At 37.6% G+C, this 26,854-nt stretch overlaps 2 protein-coding genes across 2 annotated transcripts in view; one reads left to right on the top strand and one right to left on the bottom strand.

Moving 5' to 3' along the window:
- The window catches only part of LOC134216685 (protein amalgam), a 446,954-nt gene that overhangs the window by 409,176 nt on the left and 10,924 nt on the right, over nt 1-26,854 (bottom strand). The gene's annotated exons all lie outside the window — the stretch shown is intronic.
- LOC134216221 (uncharacterized) lies at nt 1,849-4,835 on the top strand. Its single transcript, XM_062695167.1, has 6 exons — nt 1,849-1,954; nt 2,010-2,180; nt 2,611-2,776; nt 2,832-3,290; nt 3,994-4,178; nt 4,317-4,835. Exons 2-6 carry the CDS (start codon nt 2,010-2,012, stop codon nt 4,833-4,835), a joined length of 1,500 nt encoding a protein of 499 aa, XP_062551151.1. The 5' UTR covers nt 1,849-1,954.

Below are 26,854 nucleotides of genomic sequence, written 5' to 3'. Positions count from 1 at the left end.
CCCTTGGACATAGTCCCTGCTGCCCGCTATAGAGCTACATGTTCGTTTATATTTGGAATGAAAATTAAGTTGCGATATTTTTTCCAATGTGCAACCGCTTCCTAGCGGTTCTCCAGTAATAATTACTAGCATCATTCTGAGTTCGGAAGATCGTGCCGGAAGATAATGTGTGGACCATATTGTCACGTTTTCTTTTTCGCTCGACTGTAGTATTAAGCTTATTTGGAAAATATTTGGCTTCGCAGTCTTAGAGGGAGTTGGAAACTATGTTTTTAATCTTCTCCCGACGTTTCGATCCATGTAGGGCCTTTTTCAATGGGCCCTAAGAAGCCCTAAATGGACCGAAACATCATTAAAAGATTGAAAACATAGTTTTCAATTCCCTTCAAGACTGCGAAGCCAAATATTTCCCAAATAAGCATATTATCACGCTCAGTATCATTCTGGAACAGGTCAACGAATTGCAAGAGTCTCTTTACTTGGGTATTCATTGACTACGAAAAATCTTACAACCGTCTCAATCGCGAGAATATGTGGGGCACCCTGAGACGCAAGGGGGTTCCTGAGAAAACCATCGGCCTTATCGAGCATTTTTCTATACTCCAAAACTTTGTGGAACACATAATTTGGATGAAAAATAAACTAAAACAGTTACGAGATCGTTCAATAATGATTTAACAATACACATACTAGGTATACAAAAAGCGTGACGGATGGAAGAGAGGGGAAATCTCCAAAAATAGTGGACGTCATATTTGATCAGTCACAAAATTGATTTTTTAGGGTCACCCTAACGTTATTATTTGAAATTGTCATAACTAATGAAATAAACGACGTACAACAATGGTTTCTTCGGCAGAGTGCCTTAAAATTGAATAAGGAACAATTTTCTAGAACGTCATGCAATACTAAAATTGCAAATATGATTTTTTTTATTGCAACAAACATTTAAATAAAGCTTAAGCAATCAGCTTTCAATTTGCTGTAGATACTTTGTTGCTAAAATATCAACTTCTTTGTGAAAATATGTTTTCCTCCTAATTTTCCAGCGTGACCCATCGTGCAAAAATTGATAACTGATAAATTATTTTGATTGCGAAGGTAGTGCACTGAAGTAATGATTTTTTCCTATAAATCCGCTTATTTGGCAAAATGAGGCACTAAGTACTAAAGATAATCTTAATTATCTTAATTATAATCTTAAGATAATTAAATATCGTAAATTGTGTTTAAATTATATCTACATTCATGCGTGCAATTTAAATCGCTTAAGATGCTGCAAACATGACCTATGCGTGTAAAACTGGAGGCGATTTACGTACATTTTCCAAAATGAAATCCATTAAACGATATAGAAAGTAGATTTATGCGACTTATTTTGTGAAAACTTTGTTTACTTTCGAGAAGCACTTTACGGGTGAATTTGTCGTCAAATGCGACTTTAAAACTACATTTTTACGATGCAAAACGTATATTTAAGCGAGTTATTATAAATATGAAAAAAATGATAGATATGAATAAAAAGTCTGTTCTAATCCGTATTTAAAATAGTCTATTTTTGTAAATTCATTGTCAACTGCTTTCCTCATTTATGAGTTAACATTTATTCCATGATTGCATTTGTGTTGAAAGTCATCCATCCAGTTTCGAATCCCGAACTTCTGGGTTATGAAGCGGCATCGTTTCCTCTCCTCTATATCCTCTAGTTGCAAGATATGATAATTTTTAGCAATGACATTCTACATTCATCGCATAAATAACCATCATTAGTCGCAGTAGTGTGGCCATGTTGATTCTCACTGTGCGACATAATTCGTTTACTTGTACAGGGAAATTCATTGTTTATATTCGCATCGAACTGTCACGGGCGTTCATGATTTCAAATAAAAAGTAACTTAGTTTCTTCCATCAAATAGTGCAAACAATTTCGATTTCTAATTTAATCTCTTTTAAGGTAAGTTCATAAATTCTCTGTTCTGTAACTTGGACTTTATTCCACATATTTACAGATGTTTACAGTGGCACAATTTTTCGAGAAGCAACAGCTACGTGTGCTTCCAGTTCCGGTTTCTTGGGTACGTGACGGTCTTTTGATGTGGCCAAAGATTCCATCTAATGAAAAGCTGGACAAACTGCGGAAGGACGGGACAGAATTTCACGGGGCTACGAAGAAAATTCCGGTCATAACCTGGGACGGGACTTGCAAAGAGGAAAAAATGTAACTTCATCTGCAACCAGCAAGCGCTGTCACGAATTGTCAGATGCAACCAGCACCTTTTTGTGTGAAAGTATTGGTATCCCTCGAAAAGTATTCCGAATGATTTTATTTTACGAGTACTTTTTCACTTTAAAAAGTATTCTACAATAGCCAGACAGATTATTATTGAACAGTTATAAATACATGTTTTATTTCCGATAGGAAAATCTTTATAAAAATAAGTTTACAAATTCGTAAATTGCAAACACGTTTATTGTGCTCAGAAGATTCTACCCGGGATTTAGGTGAAACACTCAAGGAAACAGTTGAGAATTGATGATCAACTGTGATGAAAAGAAGAACAAGTGTCAAAACAAGGAAAAAGAAAGCCGTCTTTGCAGGTCTCGTCTCAGGTCATAACGAGTCGGAAGTACAAAACCCTTCAGGCCGCAGAAGCTGCTGCTGACGACCTTCTCAAACAAGATGTTTCCGATATAGAAACAAAACGGCAACTATTAAAACACCGCAAAATCAAGATTACAGAAGTGCGTTCTAAAGACTACAATAAGATCATTCAGGGTAAGTTAGATATTATTAGTTCTTTGAACACCCATTCTATATTTCCAATTTGTAGACATTTCTTCGTTGGATGTTCCGATGCACTTGAACACAAATGAGCCTCTTCAGTCACAAGACCGTGGAGATCAAGGAGCCGACCTTTGTTTGTTGCTTAATTCACCGCCGGAGAAACGATTTGTCGATACCGGAGCGACAACAAGTTATGTCCAAGAACGATCACAGCAGAGCCAGATTTTTGAAATGACCGCAGAAACAATGAAGGATTCCAAGCCTTGCTACCAGCCAATAAAATCCGTAGGAGCTCGAAAAATGATACAGACTCCATTCAATTCAACTGCGTCATTACACATCGTCGGAAATCAAACGGGAGCACAAAGTTCACTAGTACAAACTGTCCAGAAACCCACTTCTGGAGTTATGCTGGATATTGGTCATTCTTCGAATTTACCTAATTTGGTTTTGCCACTTGATTCGCAAAGTAAGCGAAACCAGAAGGACAGCATTCTTCCAGCAGGTACTTCTTACGATTTTAAGCATATATGCAGATAGTTTTCCAAAAATGAATCAACATAATGCTTATAACAATATTTTTCTATATATACATAAGGTACACTGGGGGAAGTGGAAAAAGGGGGTAAGTGTAAAAATCGACTCGAAAAATTGAAATTGTACAACTTCACAGTTTTCACCACATCATAGCATCATGCAATGTTATACTTTGATGCTCACACTAATACTATGTTGAAATTTGTATAACACATACCCTAACACGGTTAACGCTTGAACTGTAATTTTAGATTTCGCGAAAAATTGATATTTGCATTCATAAAATTAATTCTTATTTGCACCAATTGTTCTTTTTTCAAGTGAATTTATATCACAGGTGACCATTACAATACAATTAAACTAATCCCATTCAATTGGTAGTGGTTTGTACCAAGAAAGCAAATAATTCAAAGATTTTACACTTACCCCAGGTATCAAACACTGCGGGGGAAGTGGATAATGTTCTAATTACGCAATTTTTTTCTTCCTTCCAGGGTTTATTTCGATAGCTGTGAATCTTAATATGTTCCTTCTTTGTTATCATGGTGATTCCAGTGGTGATTGGACTCATATAAATGAGAAAATGCCTGATTAATCCACCTATCGGTACTGATGCCTTTCACATGTTTTCCATATGAAAAAAATATATAAGAAAGTTAAACAGGTTGTAGAAGACTGTTTGGACTGTTTGGAAAACAGCTTTCCACGTTTGGCAACAATGCTTGATATAGATAAAAAAGAGCCCTCCAAATTGCAAGAAGGCGGATCGGTAGCGGAACACGTATTAATAAACGACGAGAACGACTTAATTGATTTCAACAAGAAGTTGTGCAACAAACAATTATCCGAGGATTACGTAAGTTCTTTGATGTGATTAAGTATTATTTAATATTTTTTTCTTATACGAGGTGTTGGAAATCTGTAGAATTATATTTCGTCTCCTTGTGTGTTTTATTTGATACAAATTTATATTTATATTCGATTCATGTTTCAGGTCACGTATTTCACAAAGATCATTCCACCGGCTGCTTACTATGAACGAGGGGATTCAGCATGTTACTTAATTGTAGACTGCTTGTTCACCCGAGCATTCTGGAACAATTTTACCTGGACCGGTATCAACAGAGGAAACAAATCCAAACGTGGGTTCCGTGAGTTTGCAAATGTATTACAATTGCTACTTGAAATAGTAAGCACTGGAGATCCAACGTACACCAGCATCAAGCTAGAATCCTTCTGCAAGAATCGACTTTTTCGGTACTCTAAAGCAAGGTCTACTAGTAAGAAACTACGGAAGCCCACATGTCGTACAAGAGGAAAGAAAAGCAATGTGAGCGGCGTGAGTAACGTGGCGGATGGTGTTTCAGTAGATAATAGCGTTGGCGATGATGATGATGAACCGATGGATAATATTACTACAGACTCTAACCAAGGTGAAACTGAAGACGATACAGATTACGGACCAGACATGGCCCCTCATGTTGAAGTTTTGTTACATTCTGACATGGAATAGTGTGATTCGCTATTTTTTATAGTTTGTAATATTGACTATATATTTTCTAATCAAATTGAATGAATTCGAGAATAAATGAATGAACATTTAACAATACATTTGGCGTACTATTCAGAAACGTGTTTTTGATCAAAAAGTGCGAATTAAAAGAAATAAAAACAATCTCATTTTTTAAGACGAATGGCAACTAATTTGCAAAGTATGCTATCGATTTCAATCGATTTTCGTTTCACAAAATTAGGTTTTTCATTAGTCATAGCATAGATATGAATGAACGAAGACTTAAACGGCTTTACAAAAAAGTCATACTTGTTCAGTACTACTCGACATTCTAACTTCCAATTAGATTCTTCGTTCACCGCATTCTCAAAGCAAACTATTGAAAAATCATTAGTGAGAGCCCATTTATCCTCAAAGTTTGTGCTCAAAATAAAATCTGTCAGGGTAACGATTATTTTCGATTCTTTTTTCTCTACTGAGTGAACGGATCTAACTTTTTCCTGATAAGCGTTATTGATATTTATCGGGGTATCACTATTACAGAGTTCTGTTAATCGGTTTGCAAGTTGATTTAGAGGCAGCAACCCTGTATGAATCATTTTCTTTATAGAATGAAGATAATTTTCAAACGGGTATGCCGACAATGTTGATAGAGGTCCAAACTTTTCAACTTCATCAACTATATGAATCAAGTTATGAACATTACTTGTAATTTATTCTATGCCGTACATATTTTTATAATCCTCAACGAAATCCTTGAATAAATCTTTGGCAACCGGCAACAAACGTTTGTATGTGTTTGACGAGCAAATTCTGACAGCACAAAACAATGTGAGAAAATGTAGATAGAATTTTTCTGGCAAATAGTCTTTTAGTAAGACTAATCCCACGTAATTTAGAAAGTTACGGTACTCTAAACCTTTCCATAGGGATACAAATTCTAACGAACGCATTCTACGGTGGATTTCTTTTGGGAACCGTATTCCTACAAGAAATCTCGATATCTCGTCCTTCTCTGCAGTACTCCACTTTGCACGTTTTGTCATTGATCCTGTACGCCATCCATTCAGTAATCTTCGCATAACGCCCAATTCTAGTAGGTGTAGAGCATCGGACACTATGATATCTTCAATCATATCAATCGGCAAACGAATCAATGGCGTGTCACTGCGTTGGTGTTCAGGATATTCCTGATTTCGAAACTTCTCATTGGTTCGTACTGGTGCGTCGATTTGCGGGTAGACCATGGTACTCGCGGTGTGGCAGTATTTACCCTTAGTTGTGCATTTTAGACAACCATGTTTTCCGTTGAAGTTAATAACGCCCTTGATAAATGACCGTGCTGGAGAATCACAAATTAAACAGCGGATTCTGACGTCAACCTGATGACCATTTATCTTTAATCCTTTCTCCAGTATAGGTAGCAGTTCATCAATGAACGGACTGAGGAATTCAGTAGCACTTTTTGGTTTACTTGTTCCATAAAAAATTCCTGCTGCCATGGGAGGAATTTCCGGGAACTCAAAAACCTTGCAAAGAATAGGCCAAAAATTCTTAGTACTGCTTTTATGAACTGGCAATCCATCAGTGTTGATATCCAATGATATTGACAATGGCCGGTCAAGTTGAATTAGTGCATTTCGCAAGCAGTTCTCAATTCCTTGGTGCCAATACCGTCCACTTTCCGACATATCTACGATTTTAATGCTCCTAGGAGTCCTCATAATAGTGCACTATAGGATTTCGGGCGGTCATTAATCGAAAATGTCATGTCTTCCGAATTATTTTAAAATATTTTCTCTCCATTGTCAATACTCTAATTAAGAGAAATTCTGAATTTGAAGTCTCTAGGTGCACTAGTTCCAAAGATATAAGGTGGCAAAGTCAGAAATGGGTAAAAAAGTTAGCAAATTTTCTGAAAAAATATTTTATTTTCAACTATTTATTGAAATATTTTTTAAATGTTTTTTCTTCAATGTTAATACATCATTACAAAGGTTATTGTATAAGCTTTTAAATGGTGTGCAAAAACTAATGGTTACACTGTGAAAAAATTGAAAAATGCGGAAGCAATATTTTTTCCAAAACGACGCTATTTTCAACTTTGATAGTGAAGAACTTTTTCCTCAGGAATCCCCGGGTTCTTTTATGATACACATCAAGGACAAAGCTTCGACTAAAATGTCCTGAAAGAATTTCTTGCCAGTATTTGCAATTAACAGAGTTAAGTCACTCTGATTTTTTTTTCATTTGTTTTTACCGTGTTTTGCCTCTCTCGTACTCCAAGGTTAATGCTCATTCCAAAACGAATGTTTGATAGAAGGCCCGGAGACCCCTAGTGGTATATATCAACTAACTCAGCGCGAAGAATTGAGGTGATGTCTGTATGTGTGTGCATGCGCGTCTGTATGTATGTGCGCAAAAGAACGCAATCGCCATTTAGACACTTATTTGTGTCCGATTTTCTCGCAACAAGTTTCATTCGACGGGAAATCTAGTCCCATCGTTTCCTATTGAAAATGGGTCAGACTGAACTATGCGCTCAAAGGGTATGGTCAAAATACATTTATTGGTAATAACTTCGACTTTATTTATAACCATTTGAGCTCATTTAATTAACTTTTCAAAGGAGTAAATGAATAAAACCCCCAATGCAATGCAGCACAACGGTAACGGAAGGATTTAACAGTTCGCTCATATATTTCCTGTCAAATTTTACTGTTTCCTTCGCCATTCCGCTGAAAATGCGTTTGGGGCTTGAGTGGTTTGAGTCATTCTCTAAACCTAATTTTCTGAGCTATTCATTAGCTACTGATGGAGAACTAAATATGAGATTTCATAATATGTAAATATTTATAAATCTCCTGGAATCAATAATTCCCGACATGTTTATTGCAAAAGTAAAGACGAACAATATCTTAGTTAGAACGGAGCGTATGAAATTCCTGCTAGTGTTCATGAATGTCTGGCTAATGGTAGGGAAATATTTATTCACTCATCTACACTTTGAGGTTCACTGGCTGAACAACCAGCGGAAAGTCAATATAAACAGTTGAAGAAATTTAGAACTCATAATGCAAGAAAATGATCAAGAGAGGCAAATGTTGACATTTTCCTTCGTGCCTTACATGAATCAGATCCATTTTAAGCTCGATTTGGATAACGAGGAGACGTTGGAAAAAATTTTCACTTAGTTATTCTTATGCCATGCGTAATTTTGTAATATTTGAAGATTTTCAAAAGTTCTTTATCTTCTAATACTTTAGATGAATTTATCTCATCTTCCATCGTTGATGGAATTGAAGAAAATATCATTGAAGACTTAAACCTTGACACAGAAAAGAATGATGCTGTATATAACTTGTAGAAATCATGAAAACAAATCAAAAGTAATTCATATAGTGTTGTTATTTAAATTAAAAGAATTTTGCTTTTCGAAGAATGGAGCATTCTTACATTCCACAATGAATGTCCACATTTTTTGAGAATATATTAATCTCATTTTTTGAATAACTTGTACACGTAAAAACGTCAAGCGATTGCGATTTCTAATTTGCTAATACACCTTCTCAAAAGTTAATTTCAATTCTGATTAATTAACTAACATTTAATGCATTATGATCCTTAACATACTAGTACATTATCAAACAAATTGTTCTAAATACAAATTGTGAGGCATGAGAGTGAGAACAAAAAATATCACGGAATGTCATGAAATTAATGTCATTTAACATGATCGCCGCCATAATGTCCATAAATTGCTGAACTTAGTTTTTGTACAGCCCCCTTCCTTCTCCTTAAGAAAACGCACGAAATTTCAACTTCCCAAATAGGTTTGCTTTGTCACGTTAATCGAACCTATGAAAAAAATAATTACGTAATTCATAGACGATCCCCAAAGGGGGGGGGGGATGGAAATTGTATATTCATGCTATTTCGACCATACACAGCTAAAACTAAGTGGAAAATCACTTTAAAAGTCCAATTTTATTTTTGACCGCTCGCTTGTATGGGGATCCCCCATAGTGTAGTGCGGGCATCTCTTGACAGTTTTAAATCCAAGTGAGTGTTGAGGATAGATACTAAGGACTTAACTGCTGCCTGAGTAATATGGAACTCCGTAGACCAGTTCCGAATAGCTGCGGCAAGATCAATTTTACCAGCTGAAAATAACTGTATTACTATCTAATGAGGCACATTTGATTAAAATATTCTTACGGATGTTTTCCGATGAACTTTCTTTGTAAATTACTGAGAAGTCATCACAAATGGTTGGAAATTCATCGCAAATTCCGGATATTTCATTTTCGGGTATGTTATCGAACTGGGGAGCTTCTTTACTCTGTTGCACAACATTTTCTGGGTTTCCACCTTTAACTTCGTTACGCGAACTGTTCCACTTTCGTCTATATCGTTGAAGTAATCTGCTATAGGTTCCGCTTTTCCGGGCTGTTATTAGTCGCTTCTTATTCAAATATTCGCGCATTTTTTAAATTATTTTGCTCTTACAAGTAAAAGTTTTTTTTAGATGTGCGAAGATTTTTCCAATCTATCTATCTATATATATAAAACTCAATGTTTGTATGTTTGTATGTATGTTCCAGCATAACTTCTGAACCCATTGACCGATTTCAACCTAATTTGGAACACACATTCTTTATCTTAAGGAAACAACCATAGGGGGATTAGGGATACTCTTTGGAAAAAGGGGAGGGTGTGGGGGGAGGGGTATTTCTTAGTTATCGATCAACTCAGTTTAACTTCTGAACCCCTTGGCCGATTTCAACCAAATTTGGAACACAAATTTTTTATCTTGAGGAGACGAATGATTATTTTTAAAGGGGGAGGGTGTAGGGGGAGGGGTATTGCTTAGTTATCGATCAACTCAGTTAAACTTCTGAACCCCTTGGCAGATTTCAACCAAATTTGGAACACAAATTCTCTATCTTAAGGAGACGAAGATAGGGGGTTAGGGATGCTCTTTGGAAAAGGGGGAGGGGTATTTCTTAGTTATCGATCAACTCAGTTTAACTTCTGAACCCATTGACCGATTTCAACCAAATTTGGAACACACATTCTTTATCTTAAGGAAACGACGATAGGGGGATTAGGGATGCTCTTTGGAAAAGGGGGAGGGGTATTTCTTAGTTATCGATCAACTCAGTTTAACTTCTGAACCCCTTGGCAGATTTCAACCAAATTTGGAACACACATTCTTTATCTCAAGGAGACGAAGATAGGGGGATTAGGGATGCTCTTTGGAAAAGGGGGAGGGGTATTTCTTAGTTATCGATCAACTCAGTTTAACTTCTAAACCCATTGACCGATTTCAACCAAATTTGGAACACACATTCTTTATCTTAAGGAGACGAAGATAGGGGGTTAGGGATGCTCTTTGGAAAAGAGGAAGGGTGTGTGGGGTGGGGTATTGCTTAGTTTTCTATCAACTCAGTGTAACATCTGAACCCTTTGACACTTTAATAAAGAAAAAAAAATTTGAACCAAATTTGGAACACATATTCTTTATCATAAAGAGACGACGATAGAGGGTTAGGGATGCTCTTTGGAAAAGAGTGAAGGTATGGGGGAGGGGTATTGTTAAGGTATCGATCAACTCAGTGTAACTTCTGAACCCCTTGGCTGATTTCAAACAAATTTAGGGTGGAAGGGGTATTGTTCAGCAATCTATCAACTCAATGTAAGTCTTGAACCCCATGACCGATTTGAACCAACTTTGTATTAAATATTGTCTTTCCTAAGGAAACGATTTTAGTGGATGTGGGTAGGTCATTTTAAAAAGGGGAGGGTGTGAGAGAGGGGTATTGTTTAATTATTGATCTCAGTGAAACTTCTGAACCCATTTACCGATGTTTACCAAATATGGAACCCATATTCTCTGTCTAAGGAAGAATATATCAGACTGGGAGGCTGAATGCTGAATGAGAGAGAGGGTGTATTTATTACACGAACAGTTTAGTATACCTTTTTATTGCATGAGTAAATTCAAACCAAATTTGTAAACACGTATTCTCTACCCGATAGAAACTATATTATAGAGAGTCTGGGAGGGACTTTTGCAATGCGGGAGGTTATTGGGGTTAGGTATTGTTTAGCAAACCACTTAATTTAAAATCCCTCTTATTTAGTTAATTCGAGGTTCTTTGACATTCTACAATGCTCCGAAAACAAATTGCCCATATCTTTGAATGAATCAGGCCATTAACATAACACCATTTGGCCTAAGGTCATTCGACATGAAGTGCATTTCGGATAATTATGAACAGCATCAGAAAAATCTTTCATAGAAAGCATGCATTTGCTGGGTATAAAGCAATGATAATTGTTACCCTTCATCGAAATCATGGTTTGCCCAGTGAAAAGCAATTAATAATTTGTTTCCCTCTGTATGGGGGATTTGATTGTTTCTTTAAAAGTAGGCATTTGCCTGGAATAATGCAATGGTGGGTGTGGTCCCTTCTTTTAAAATTGGCGTTTGCCCGGAATAATGCATCGATGGATATTTTTCCTTCTTGAGAAATAGACGTTTGCCCGGAATAAGCATCAATAAGAAAACACAATAACCCTGTTGACCAATTGGTTTAATCATTTTCCGATTGTGAAAAAAACCGCGAACCAAACTGGCAATTCCGAGCAAGGCCGGGTACATAAAGCTAGTTTTTTATAAAAGTATTTAAATTTTGCAAAATCCAACTTCAAATAGGAGTGTATTGTTATTACAACTTATATCATAGAAATTATAACATTCAATCACACTTTGCGACTTTAATTGAGTAAATATAGATGTTATACGGGTTGTAATTCGAGTTTATACTTAATCGTCACTTTGTGGAACTTTTACGAGTTAAGTCATACAAAATACGAGTTTGTTCGGATGATTATATGACTTCTCAATGATCATCATATTAAGATCGGAAAATAACGTTTTTTGCGATGAAAATTACACTTGTACCGTACAGCTATACGATAGTGATGTAAAATGTTATTTTATACGAAGTTATTCATGCCACCTTTTGCGACTTGTGGTTGTCTGGGGGGTTGAACAATCAAGAAAGTAGTGGACATCATATTTAAATCACTTCTCAGCAACTACATTACAACACTTACAACCAAACTTCGTTCCGCTCTGTTCAACACTCCAAACAAGCACCACTCACCCGGTTTTCAGGAAGGTGCTAAAAGTTGTCACTTACAGAGCGTATCGTTTCAAGATTGTTTATTGGCCGGAAACCCTCATGAAAGTGGTCGTTGTTCGTCCTGCTCCAGGCAACATCACTCTCTCTTCCCCATCAGCATTCAGCCAGCATCCGACAAGAAAGCCTACACGCTTCACTACTCCCACCACCACACACAGTCGGAAAAGTGTTGAAAGATGTGTTACAACGAGATGATAACCGGACGACTGAAAGCTGTTCGGCAGTTGTTGCTTGCTACCATGTGCGGTGCCGGCTGGAAGGAAAGCGACGAGCAGCAATATGCTCTGCCATCACAATAACTTAGTACTGACAAAAATGACACAACCGTATAAAATGTTACGGCTTCGGTCCGTTTTCTGTTGTCGGCGCTCTTCATTGTTCCACTTACACAACAACCCGACCATTGCGAGCTCGGTTTCCGGATCCGGTGTCGTACAGACTTTGCCATGTCTGTTTTGAATTTATGGATCGATTCAATACCAATGTTTGAGCTATCATCGTCATATTGCTCCGGCACGGAAGATGAGAGCACTATTAAATTGGATGTTGTTAAACTGCTCGGGGATTTTGTTGTCATGTTTCAGATATTGTGAATATGATCCAGTGACAGAATTTGTTACGGCTGATAATCGTAAAAAATCATACAGAATAAACGAGCTAGGGTACTTCACTACGCTCGTTTATTCTTGAGACTTCGCGTCTGTCAAATGGGGTATACAAAATTAGCGAATTATACATTCCTTCGAGCATATCATAAAATTATGTAGAATATCATTGAAAAATGTATATAGGGTTTCCGCTCCTTGAATTCATACCATGTACATAAATCAATACCATTCAAATACAAAGAATTAGTGCGCAAACTGTTTTATTTCTCATTTTTGTGATTTTTTTTAGCAGTGAGTACGCCGGATAACAAGAAAACACGATACAAATTAAACATAGATTTCCTGTTTTGCGATTTTTTTTATGTAGGAGCATATTAAATAATGGAATAGATACCCTACTATGCGAACATTTCAGTATCTGAATAAAAAGGTTTTTTTAGAAAAAACTAAAATTTAAAAATCTCGTTCAAGTCTCTATTCTACTGTCAAGAACAGGATATTGTACTAAAACATCTAATACTAACTAAACTTTTACCACAGCCCATCCAACAATCGATTCGAAGTCAAATAATCCAGCAGCAATATCTGAACCACTTTTGCTTTGATCTAACTGCCAACCAACTAACCCATCGACTTTTCTTGCTCCACACGCAGACACTTGAAAACTTAAACCACATTGTACTGGTGAGCACTGACTGTGACTATACCGAGCCATTCACATCCGTCGCAACCCATGTAGAACGCCAGAACGAGGACTTAATCTCTGTAATGAGCGCCACTTTTACGACCTTCGTATTTCTGTTTGGGGGTTCCAATCCCCTGCACTTCATTTCACAAAAGGACAGGATGAAGGGCCCCATTGGATCCACCAGAAAAACACGAACATCGTAGTCAGAGCCACCGCACCTTCGCCACAGCGACCCTCTCATCGACAGCCAGAGGATGCCATTTCTGTTACGCTTTGGTGGTATTTAACCTTTTAATTCTTGTTTATTGATATTAGATAATGGCAGGCTCTTTTTGTTGTACTTCAAAACGCTCGGTATGCATCCTCAAGGGAGCACCCTCACACCTAGCCTCGCTATAACACGCCTGGGACATGCTGGGGTGAGAATTTCAAAGAGTATCTTCCCATCCTAAGACCGGCAGTCAAACAACACCGGCCGGAACGACGATGGACTGACAGCCGAATGACGACGAACCCCTCTTGTTTTTGGTGTTTATTTCTATGGCAGACAAGGGAACAATCGGAACCGGTCGAGTCTGCTCTGCTTTCTGGCGCCTTTATTGCGGTAAAAACCCAAAGAAAGAACGATGAAGTGGGTAATGTTGTTCGTTGCCCGTTGTTATGCTACGAGGACCGGGAGTACAGCTTCTGCATAGTGAAGAGCAATACAATTCTCGGATGGTGGATTCTGCTGTATTGTTCAGTCTGCAGCCAACCAGAATTGCTCTTCTTGCCCTTGAAAAGGAGCCCTCGGGTATTATCTCCGTCCAACGACTTCAAGCGGTTCACTGGCAGCAGTATCAAACGCAATGTTGTCGTCGTCGGCCAGTAGTGGGAGGTAACGACATCGTTTGTTCACTGAAGCATTTAAAAAGTACTATAGGTTTGGGAGAAATGTAAAAGGCAATAACAAAAATAAAGATATGAACAACAGCTTGACAATAGAAAACTGTGCTGGCCAGAGCCAGAGTAATACACCTACCAGCACTTGCGCGCAAAGAGACAGGCGAATTTAACACTCTGAATGCTTTAGCAGGTTTGGTTTTATTATTGTTAGGTTTTATTTTTAAAACCAAATATACTGAAACCCACGTTCTGATTGATGGACGGCACTTCTTCGACATTATCGACGTCAGGACATATCGTGGAGCTAACATCGACTCTGACCACTATCTAGTGATGGTTAAACTGCGCCCAGAATTATCCGTCATAATAAATAACTTCATACCCCATGCCCATATCATTGTGTTTGTCAAAATCTCATCATTTTTTTATTCTATTTGGATTGGATTGCATTTGGATTGGATTTGGATTGGATTTGGATTGGATTTGGATTGGATTTGGATTGGATTTGGATTGGATTTGGATTGGATTTGGATTGGATTTGGATTGGATTGGATTAGGATTGGATTAAATTTGGATTGGATTTGGATTGGTTTGGATTGGATTTGGATTGGATTTGGATTTGGATTGGATTTGGATTGGTTTGGATTGGTTTGATTGGATTTGGATTGATTTGGATTGGTTTGGATTGATTTGGATTGGTTTGGATTGGTTTGGATTGGTTTGGATTGGTTTGGATTGATTTGATTGATTTGGATTGGTTTGGATTGGTTTGGATTGATTTGGATTGATTTGGATTGGATTTGGATTGATTTGGATTGGTTTGGATTGGTTTGGATTGATTTGGATTGATTTGGATTGAATTTGGATTGGTTTGGATTGGTTTGATTGATTTGGATTGGATTTGGATTGGATTTGGATTGGTTTGGATTGGTTTGATTGGTTTGGATTGATTTGGATTGGATTTGGATTGATTTGGATTGATTTGGATTGGATTTGGATTGGATTGGATTTGGATTTGATTGGATTTGGATTAGATTTGGATTGGATTGGATTGGATTTGGATTGGATTTGGATTGGATTTGGATTGGATTTGGATTGGATTTGGATTGGATTTGGATTGGATTTGGATTGGATTTGGATTGGATTTGGATTGGATTTGGGTTGGATTTGGATTGGATTTGGATTGGATTTGGATTGGATTTGGATTGGATTTGGATCGGATTTGGATCGGATTTAACAAAGTACATGGTTGCGGTTAGAGATAGAGGAAGTCCTAGTGGTGTTGGTGGCTAGGTAGTGATGGGGATGTGCTTGAAATTGTTGAAGAATTTTTTTACCTTGGAATGCTCGTGACATGTGACAATGACGTTTCCCATGAAGTGAAAAGACGTATTTCTGCTGCGAATAGGGCCATCTTAGGTTCCGCAACATGCAAACGGAAAAGATATTTGCTCTGTATAAAACTCTGATTCTACCAGTGGCCCTTTACGGACATGAAACATGGATGTTAACAGTGGTGGGTCGGAGATCTTACTGGGTTTTCGAGCGAAAAGTGCTGCGTACAATAATCGGAGGGAAACTAAAAAATTGTGTGTACAAAAAAAATTGTGAATATTTTAAAATACGGAAAACTTCAGTGGGCTGATAACTTTGTGTTAATGTTGGAAGAAATAATAGCGAAAACAATATTCAACAGAGAGCCGGATAGAGGCCGGCGACTTCGTGGAAGACCACGAACGCGCTGGCTGCACGCGGTTGAATCGGACTTGGGGACTCTAAACGTTCGGAAAAATTGGAGGAACATCGCTCAAGACCGACGATTATGGAGCTCTACAATACGCCAGGCATAGGTGTATTGACGCTGTAGCCAACCAGGTATCCAGGTAGGTATTGTATTGAAAGCCAAATAAACATATATGTACAAAAACCGACAAGTATCACTATATTTTCCTACATTTAGGGTTTCTTACCCCATTCCCGGCCTAACTTGCATACGACTGCATTATTTAATTGATATTTATGACAGGAAGCAACTTTTCCTGAATTTTGTGGGCTGTGTAATACTGCATTGAGGTTCACTTCTGATTAAAAAATAGCTATCCGTGCTAAATATCGCTCAAAAAAGCTTTTATTCGATTTTAATTAACGAGGTGCAGCAATCATTTCAGTCATAGCGATTTAATTTCCGGCCCACTTCCAAACCAGTTCCCGGCCTAAGCAAAATTTCGCTCAATCTCTCAACTTATTACTCTCTTTCTCTCTCGGGACGGTAGAAAATGCGACGTAAACAAAAATATGCACGTTCCGCGACAACAAGATGCCAGATGGTATTATTCATAATCATTTTTATTTGGATGAGAAGATATATTTACTCATCCAAATTTCTTCCAAATACTAAAAAACAATATTTTTTTCACCTTTTGAAATCGAGAGAATTATAAAGAACATGGTAGCGTCAACGTATTAGACAGTTTTCGTATTAACAATGAAGGATCATTTTCATACTCCTGACGTTTTGGCAGCACGGTGCGACAAGAAGTTCTTGGGCCGAGGTGATTTTTTGTTCGGTTTGAGGATACATTTTAAAATGTATTCTAATGTGTTTAAATAAGTTCTAGTGAAACATAACATTAGGAAGAATTGAAGCGCGTGTGCTTAGAATTATGGTGTGGTGATTAACAGCTTCAAGCAATGGTTGTATCGAGCACTGTGACGATTTTCAGGTAGGTGTTTATTTGATGATACCGTTTTGTAAAAGTGGAAAGAATCACTTCGGCTCAGTGGTATGGCATCGGAGAGCGAAATTTTGAAATCTACATTTTTATTTTCTACAATTGGATCAATTAGGAGTAGAACAACTTGTTGAAAAATATTGAGTATTGTGAAAAATAAATGGGAGACTTTTTAAAAATTATCAATCATGAACCTACGGCTTTCAAACAGTATAAATCATTAGTTTTCTGTGCATTGAGCCGGGAACCGGGTCCATAGGCCCAAGTAGTGATTTACCCTATATTCACTGTAGTTAGCTCTAAAAAATCAAACGAATTAAACAGAAAATAACGTAAACTATCGTACATTGGTTATATCAACGGCTTTTAAGACTGAAAATAGTCATCTATAGGTGTGAGTAACTTATTTATGACAAGTTTGCCGCTTTGGTTAAATATAACTGATGCTGTTAATGTCCTAAACTGTTTAATAACTTTTATTTTACGTGAATATTTACTATTGGACAAGCACTCGAAAATCCCAGACGAAATATTTTGCGATCTTCACTAGATCCAATCCAAACTACTCTTTCCAAATTCGCAAACAGCTTTAGTACAAAACTAAGGCTCAAAAATATATGATTCCTTATTAAAATTGTCACAATCTCTTAACATCTTAAACAAATAGAGGAACTGTTCCGTTTCCCATCTCACTGAACATATATTTATCTCATCGCAAAACAAAAAAATAAAGCACCAAATTCGTCGCTTCTTTTTGGTAACATGCATGCTCACTGCTGAAAAAAATCACAAAAATAAGAAACAGATCTAATTCCATTTCATTGCTTTGCTACCTTTTCATTGCTTTGCAACCCTATGATTTTTTTTTTATAAAGTACGAAGTATTAACATCAGCCATTGCCAACATTGTCAATCCTATAAGTAAGAGCACGGTTTGTAGAATCCGTTCCATGTTGGTAATTATGTTTCGTCGTACCAAAAGAAATGCAATGCTTTCAACCTAATCGAATCGTAAACGACCGCTTATATTATTTACCCCATCGCCTACCAGAACTAATTCACCACCCTAACTCAACTGTGGTTACTTTTCCACCCCGGTTGCAGCGTCACGCTTCCATTGAAATAAATTGGTCCCCACCATTCTTTCGAGCATTTGGCTTTTCTCGGTTCAACAATATATGGGCTGAACGTTTTTTTTTCCTCCTCCCATGTTTTGTTTCTCAAACCACTTTAGTGGGACCATTAACCAGCAGCACCGATCGGTCACACGCGCCGCTCCATACCTAAGCGAGTCTGTTGGAAACATTCCAGGAGCTACAAATTGGTATCGGTTCATTGGGAAGTAAATTTGTAGCAGTTGGTTGGCATCGATGGAGAATGTTGATCAATTTTGCTTCGCTGCTTTGGGGTTTCCCCTTCATCCATCTGGTGAAAAAATGGTTTAAGTTTAAAGCTCAACCGGAAATAATCCGTGGCACGTGAAAGTTTCAAGCTCCCACCATGCGTACCAGAAAAATATAAATTTCGTGCGCGCAACCCTTCGGAAAGTACGTTGAACTGTCACCCAAAATCGCACGTCCAACGAAAAGTTTCGCCGACCTTGAGGTATGCACGAAAACACTTTTTTTTTCTCGCGCGTTTGGTATAATCTCCTTAGTCGCACCTTCAAAGCCATACCCCTTGAAGAGAAGTAAAAGCAGAAAAGAGCTCACCATAAACATTTATTTTATGAAATTGAGCTTCCTTCCTTCATCGTTCGTTCCGCAAGAAGGTGCTCTTTGCACCGAGCAAATCCGCAATCGACGAAGTCAGCATTAGGCAAATCCTGCCAGACGTGACGAACCGCTGCTTGCTGTTGCTGCTGGCGAGAAGAACGAGGACGATGACGCCGGTTGGTATCGTTCCGGAATCCCTCCAAAGTCGAATGTGTAATACAAGAACGCGGATATAGATGGGAAAATCACTTCGCTTGGTGGGTTCTTATGCACCGTAATGCCTCCCTAATCCAACAGAGAAATAAGTTATAGTAATCGGCCCGGTTCAGTTTGTTTGTGCATGGGCGGTGTCAGGTCAGTGCATAATAAGAAAAGTCATACATATTTTCTATTTCATAGATCTTTTTCAGAGGCGCCATATAGGCTCTGAAGCGTAGTCCTAATACTTTGATGATTGAAGTAAAAGCAAGAAGTATTCATTGATTCGTAAATTTTAGAACTGTCAGTGGTTTTATGGAGAATTTAGCTGCGTGGCCCCTTTTACGTCAACCTCCAATAGATACAACACCACTGTTCCCGCTGTATGGCCATGACACCGTTGTTAGCTAGCATCCGTATCATACCCGGTATGTTCCGACGCTGTGGTACGATGAGGCACTGGCACTGTGTGTGGCTGTGAAATAAACATTCAAAATTTAATGATGCTCAACTTCGTAAAAGTACATTGCTGGTTCGTTCGGTTCGAAGGTGGCTTCTCAAATCGCTTGGACAGTTTGTCATTGGAAGAAAGTGCACGATGGAGTGGGTGGTGGATTTCGCTACGTTTGAGCAGAGTTTGTGTGCCATATAGAAATTGAACTTTTTATTGAAAGCTTCTTTGGAGGGGGTCGTAAGAGAGGATTGCATCCTATCGATTTTGGCTATGAAGTAAGTGAGGATGAACGAGGGATGAAAATTTTGATCGAACGATTTTCTTAGAAATCAGTAGAAATAACAGTAAAGATTTAAAGAAGTACCTTCTCCTTCAATTTAAAAAATCGAAATTGATTTATTGACTTTTTTCGGTGATAATTATACCACTCAAAACGAAAGGGAGTAGATGAAAGTAATGAAGATACAGGTTTGATTGACACCGCAAACGAGTGGCAAGTGTGAAATGAATAGAAACTGAAGATTAGCAGAGGACCATATGTGAGATTCATTTTTAAATTGCTGTTATTTTGCCTAACGTCCACCCAGGAACGGCTTGGATAGTGACGTGGTGATCTCTATACCAAGGTTTGTGTTTTGATAATTGTGTATTTTTTTATTTCAAAATATTGTATGGTACATAATATGCATAGCGATTAGTAAATCAAAACATATTGCATCCTGCCCTCAACATCCAGTACAGTGCCTGAAGGGCTGTGGAACAAAAGATCAAAAGGACATAACGTCAAGTGTTTGGAATCTTCAATCTAAAAGTTCAGAGCAGTGTACCCAAGCAGCACAATTTGTTACACTACTGAACATTTCGCTGTGTTGCAACTATTCGGAAAGCAACAATCTTTGCGTATGTGCCATCAAATATAACTCTCTTGCAATTTAAAAAGCGCAAGAGGTGGAGCCTACGGAAACATCTTCGATTGCAGTAAAATTTCAATAATGTTGCAAAATACTTCAGCGGAAAAAAAAATAAAATAAAAATATAAAACTGGATTCGATTTATGGATTTTGTGATTGATAGTCCTTCACTCTACCACAGCACCATTCAACACTTCGAAGGGACTGCATGTTGATTCACAATAAAAACCATTCGATTATGAAGTTTTGTACTCGAGTTTCATGTTACCTGATTGCATCATCACAGGAAAAAAATGTGAGTTGTCAAATCGTTGAACGATGCTAAATTAAACATGAAGACACATTCAACTTGTCTGCAACTTAATTTAAACAAACAATTAAATTTTCAAAGACGCATTGAAGTTACATGGCAAAAAATATGCAACTTGATGATTTTGTTTCGTATTTGTAACATAAGGTGCAGTATTCTTTGTTTGTTTGTTTCCAAATGTCAAACACGTACTGCATTGCAATTTTAATGAAACATTGATCACAATTCGAACGTTTTTGACATCTTGATGCAACTTTTTCGTGCTTTGATGTTTTTCCAATGCCTTTAATGAAACTGAATAGAAACAAGGTGCTTTTAGGAAGATGTTGCGTGTGCTACTTGGGTAGTGTTGAATCATTCTCAGACGATATTGATTGTAATTTTCATTTGGCTGGGGTTTTCCCAAACTTTTGTTTAGTAGATTTAATTGATAACAAATCAAATCGAATATCTTTATTTATTTATTTCTCAGACTAAGGCGGGAGTGGCCTGTGCAGTAAATAATAGTCTTCTCCATTCAACTCGGTCCTTGGCCGCACGTCGCCAGCCCCGCAGTCTGCGGAGGGTCCACAAATCGTCTTACACCTGATCGACCCAAATTGCTCGCTGCGCACTTCGCCTTCTTGTGCCCGTTGGATCGTTGTCGAGAACCATTTTCACGGGATTATTGTTCGACATTCTGGCTACGTGCCCATCCCACCACAGTCATCCAAATTTCGCATCGTGAACGATGGGTGGTTCACCCAACAGCTGTTGCAACTCGTGGATCATTCGCCACCTCCATGTACGATCTTCTATCTGAACCCGCCACAGCTAGTATGCAACACTTTTCTCTCGAAAACTCCAAGTGTGCGTTGATCATCCACGAGAATTGTCCAGGTCTCGTGTCCGTAGAGAACTACCGGTCCAATAAGCGTTTTGTAGATACTCAGTTTGGTACGGCGGCGAACTCTATCCGGCGTTTTGCAGAGTCCAAAGTACGTACGATTTCCTGCCATGATGCGTCTCCGATTTTTTCTGCTGGTATCGCTATTGAAGGTCACTAGTGAGCCCAAGTACACAAATTCTTCAACCACGTCGATTTCGTCACTACCGATACAAACTCGTGATAGGTGGCTTACATTGTCCTCTCTTGATCCTCTTCCTATCATGTACTTCGTCTTGACTATTCCAATCAGTTTATCTTCCCTTTTCAGTCTAACGTAGGTTTCTTCCATCTTCTCAAAGATACGTACCATAATACCAATGTCGTCGGTGAAATCAAATAACTGGACAAATAACAAATATTTGAAAGTTTTGATTTGGTGACAGGGCGAATTAAGTTCTTTGGTGAGATGCTTATATTTTCGTTTCAAATATTTATTCACATAAGAGACTGTTAACAATTTCGATACATATCCAGATTAAATTAGTCATTGCAGTGTTTGTTTTTCTTAATCCTGCGTTCATATTGCGATAGTGCAAAAACCTCCGCCATGTAGTTAGCAGCTTAAGAAGAAATAAAATTTGTGCTCTATGGTCCCAAGAATCTGAAAGCTTTTGGAGTTACACTGTAACCTGTATTGATGAATTCTCAGATCGATCTCGAGTCACATTTGTAAAGAAATCAAAAATGAATTACGTAGAAGTGGTCCAAACACAAACCTTTGTAGCTGTTGTACACCAATTTTGTTGTACCGTAATCCGGGGTATCATTGATCAATTTTTTCAATGTTTTGTAAATATTTCCTCCGTAAATTAAATGATTGCTTTTTTCATATTTTTAAAACGAGTACTGCTACGTGTAGAACGTTTGAGGCTATTGTTCTTGATTATTTGATAATTATAAAATTGTTTTAAAAATCTGTTTTGTCTAGTTTTTCGAATTTCATATTTGGGGTAACTTTGATCATCAATCATTTCACTTTGTTACGTCTATAAAGCAAGCGCTTGTAAACGCCTTAAGGTAGGCAATTACTTTTGAAATCCTTATACTGAGGCGAAGCGTATTGATTGTTTCGAGTAAGGCATCATGACCGCTAGGTGAATTATCTGGTTTTTCAACAATAAAAATCAAAATTTTGAAACAAAAAATATGGATAAACAAAGAAAATAAGATTACTTATCACCCAATTGTAGGTACGATCTCAATTTTTTTGTTATTATGCTTGTTTTGAGTGCTTTTTGGCAGCTTACTGTGAGTTAACAAAATGATGTTGATTTTATTTTTCAAACTATGGCAAAAATTAAATGCAAATTCTAGTGGAGATTATATTATTCGGTAGCAAATTTAGTCAAGATTAAAATACCTAACTCATAATAAGTAATCGTAATAACAGAAAGTAATACTTTATTCATCTTTTGAAAATGGTTCAACTGATCAATGTTACCCTGCTGATCAATGTTCCCCGGATTACGGTATTTTGAACTTTTGAATAAACAGCAAATATACTGAAGCAAATTTGAATCAATAATGAATTCAATAGTTAGAATACGTAAACATTAGAATAATGTTCGACAATCATAATTAATGGAATTATGTTCGATTCATTCAAGAAGAGGAATAATTGAATAGATGCTATACTGCCCTTCTACGCATAATTGTCCCATGTTAACCTTGATGAAAAATCTCAAACTCGAGTCAATTTGTCCCACTGAAAAAATGCAGTTGTTGTCTGATAATAATAGAGGCTGAAAACCGTTTAAATAAGTAGGGATTCGTTTTATGTCCTGGAAAAGTGTTGCCTACGCTCATAACATCCCAAATATATTTGTTAAATTTGAAGATCGAATCGATTTTATAAATTGGTGGGACAAATTGACTCGAGTTTGGATTTTTTCATCAAAGGTAACATGGGACAATTATGCGTAGAACGGCAGTATAGCAGTTACTGAACAGCAATACAGCAAATGTTTATTTTAAAAATATATTGAATGAAATATTGTTTTGATGAAATACACCTCAATGATAAGAACCTTTCTGGTGCATTCTAAAGATTGATAGTAAAATCATATTGGACAGCTAAAATTTGATTTCACGAAGCAGGTCGTATTGAAATATATTTTTGGCATTCATAGTCTTAGCATATGTCATTCAATCACTTTTTTTCTGAAGCTAAAAAATGATAAACTTTTAGATCATGGAGTTGACATATAGTGTAAGCTCAACCGTTCGCCCGTAAGCAAGATTGCGGTTGGTATTTTTAAGTAATTTAAGTTACTTCCATAAATCTAAGTTTAACTCGTGTTAATCACTTAAGAATTTATGTATAAAGTTTAGCTTTCGAAATTGTTAGGAAAATTCACGTCAATAGTATACTTGATATAGAATGACAAAATCCAAAAGACTTGGATATCAACGGCATAATGGTACAAAACATTATGGTTCTCCACCTAGCTTATTATACGCGAAACATCTATTGAACCATTGAAGGATGAAAGGCAAAATAAAAATTACTTTCCCTGAATGCACATTTTGACAAAAGTAGATAAACAATCAAAAGCCCGAGCAAAAGCCCGTAATATCTTTTTGTTTTACTTATTCATTGTATTGATACATATAGTTTTTGTTGGGAAAGGGGTACTTGCCCTGTTTGTTGACAATTTGTAGAAGATATTGCTTCTGCTCTTCATCGTTAGTATTGTTTTAATTATAGTCAGTTATTAATTAATTAACTTTCCGCATTATCGTTTGTTCGCAGATATTCTTGAGTTTTTCTTGACCATTCACGTTTTAGGAGAGTGTACAGTTCTGCCACCTTTGCAAATGTTCGGCCGACAATGTCCATTGTCAACAACTAAATGGGCTGAATCTGTTGATAATCGTACCCCGGCTGTTATACACCCGGCTCTCCGCTTGACATCTTCTAGCGCAATGTTGAACGACAGGCACGAAAGTCCATGACCTTGTCTTAGTCCCCGGCGCGATTTGAACGAACTGGAGTGTTCGCCCGAAATCTTCACACAGTTTTGCACACCATCCATCCATGGTTGCTTTGATCAGTCTGGTAAGCTTCCCAGGGATGTGATTCTCGTCCATAATTTCCCATAGGTCTACGCGATCTATACTGTCGTATGCCGCCTTGAAATTAATGAACAGATGGTGCGTTGGGACCTGCTGTTGGGACGGCATTTTTGAAGAATTTGCCGTACAGTAAAAATCCTGTCCGTTGTCGACTTCCAACGAACTTATTCACTAATGGTGACAGACGACGGAAGATGATCTAGGATATCACTTTGTAGGCTGCATTAAGAATGGTGATCGCTCGAAAGTTCTCGCACTCCAGCTTGTCTCCTTTCTTGTAGATGGGGCATATAACCCCTTCCTTCCACTCCTCCGGTAGCTGTTCAATTTCCCAGATTCTGACTATCAGTTTGTGCAGGCAAGTGGCTAGCTTTTCCGGGCCCATCTTGATGAGCTCAGCTCCGGTACCATTCTTACCTGCTGCTTTATTGGTCTTTAGCTGTTGGATGGCATCCTTAACTTCCCTCAAGGTGGGGGCTGGCTTCCATCGTTCGCTGAACTGACGTAGTCATCTCCTCCTCTGCCTTGACTTCCACTGCCTGTACTCTCAGCGCCACTTAAATGTTCCTCGTAGTGCTGCTTCCACCTTTCGATCACCACACGTTCGTCCGTCAAGATGCTCCCATCCTTATCTCTGCACATTTCGGCTCGCGTCACGAAGCCTTCGCGAGATGCATTGAGCTTCTGATAGAACTTGCGTGTTTCTTGAGAACGGAACAGCAGTTCCATCTCCTCGCACTCCGCTTCTTCCAAGCGGCGTTTCTTCTCCTGAAAAAGGCGGGTTTGCTGTATCCGCTTCCGTCTATAACGTTCCACATTCTGCCGGGTACCTTGCTGCAGCGCGACCGCCCGTGCTGCGTCCTTCTCCTCCAGAATCTGTCTGCACTCTTCGTCGAACCAATCGTTCCGTCGACTTCGTCCCACACACCCGACATTGTTCTCCACTGCGTCGTTAATGGCTGCTTGAACTGTATTTCGTACATCCATTGTACATATTTTAGCTCGTTTACCTCCAACGTTTTTTAGAGCTCTATTCAACGTATCCGACCATTTTCTTTTTAATTTCAATTCTAAACCATCATAAAAAAGCCATTCCAACTAATTCTTGAGAAATTTGTGAAACATGTTACTTGAGTTTGTCTGCAGCCGCCTTCCACTGCTTTTAGGGCGAGTTCTAATACGTGATGGCGACATGCAAAGTTCATCAAAGGTCTGCCTAATTTTCGTTCTACCAATGCACATGCTCAGGATTTATGTCCTATATTCGAGCTTGTAGTATTAATGCAAATTTCTACCACATTGTCTTGCAGACCCCAATCCACAAAACACCCAGGGACCCAGGGACCAAAATTTCAAACTAAAAATTAGGATCCAATATCTGTAGGACAGTAAAATATACATATTGAATTACAAGAAAAACATTTCTTCCACTGAAAAATGTTTTCATAACATTGTTTAATAGCCAATCAAGGTAGCAGACTTTTAGTATAAAAAAAGACTACCGAATCATTTTTTTACAAATGTGCTCTATTGCACCTATTTAGGTGAAAATGTATTGATGAATACGTAATTAAATACAGTTTTTAATGATCTTTTTGTGTGCACATCCCGAGTAGACGAAAATAGCTCAATAATATCAAATGTTGATAAGATAGCAAAATGAGATATGGACATGATTGACATAAGAGATAAAAGATCAGACGATAATATCAAAATTTTGCACTAAAATATCATGGGAAGATCAAGTTATGCTATTTGTAATAAGTGATCAATATCATGTGCCATTAGTTTGTTCTTATCCATAGCATATATTGATATTTAAATGATATTTCGGAGCAAATTTTTGATATTGTTGCCTGTTCTTTTATCTCTTATATCAATCAAGTCCATATCATGTTTTGTTATTCTGTTCATGGCTTCTGCCCGGGATTGTATTGCTTCGAAAATTTTAGTTTACATGAAATATTTGTACTTTAAAAACAGTGACATTGAAATGGTGTCGCGTTACGAAAATAGTCGTATAATTGATACTAGACAAAAGGTACAAACAATGGAAAAGTAATATTTCGGATTCTCTTAGTACTCGCCAAGAGCTTTCTTTTCGTGTATTAAGATCCAAAATCGGACCATTTTCTATGAAGTTACACTAGGTACAAAAATATGGTGTCGCGTTACGCGAATTGAATGTGCTTCTGTAATAAGGGATAAAATGCTTTCGGTTTATTGATACACTATCACAATTGTTTCTTTCAAGTAATTTAGGGCTTGTACATGAATAGCGTAACAAAATTGGGGGTGTAA

Source organism: Armigeres subalbatus, chromosome 2 (genome assembly GCF_024139115.2).
Source record: "Armigeres subalbatus isolate Guangzhou_Male chromosome 2, GZ_Asu_2, whole genome shotgun sequence".
Taxonomy (NCBI): domain Eukaryota; kingdom Metazoa; phylum Arthropoda; class Insecta; order Diptera; family Culicidae; genus Armigeres; species Armigeres subalbatus.
The sequence above is the reverse complement of the archived record's forward strand: the minus strand, read 5'-3'. Positions and strand labels throughout refer to the sequence as shown.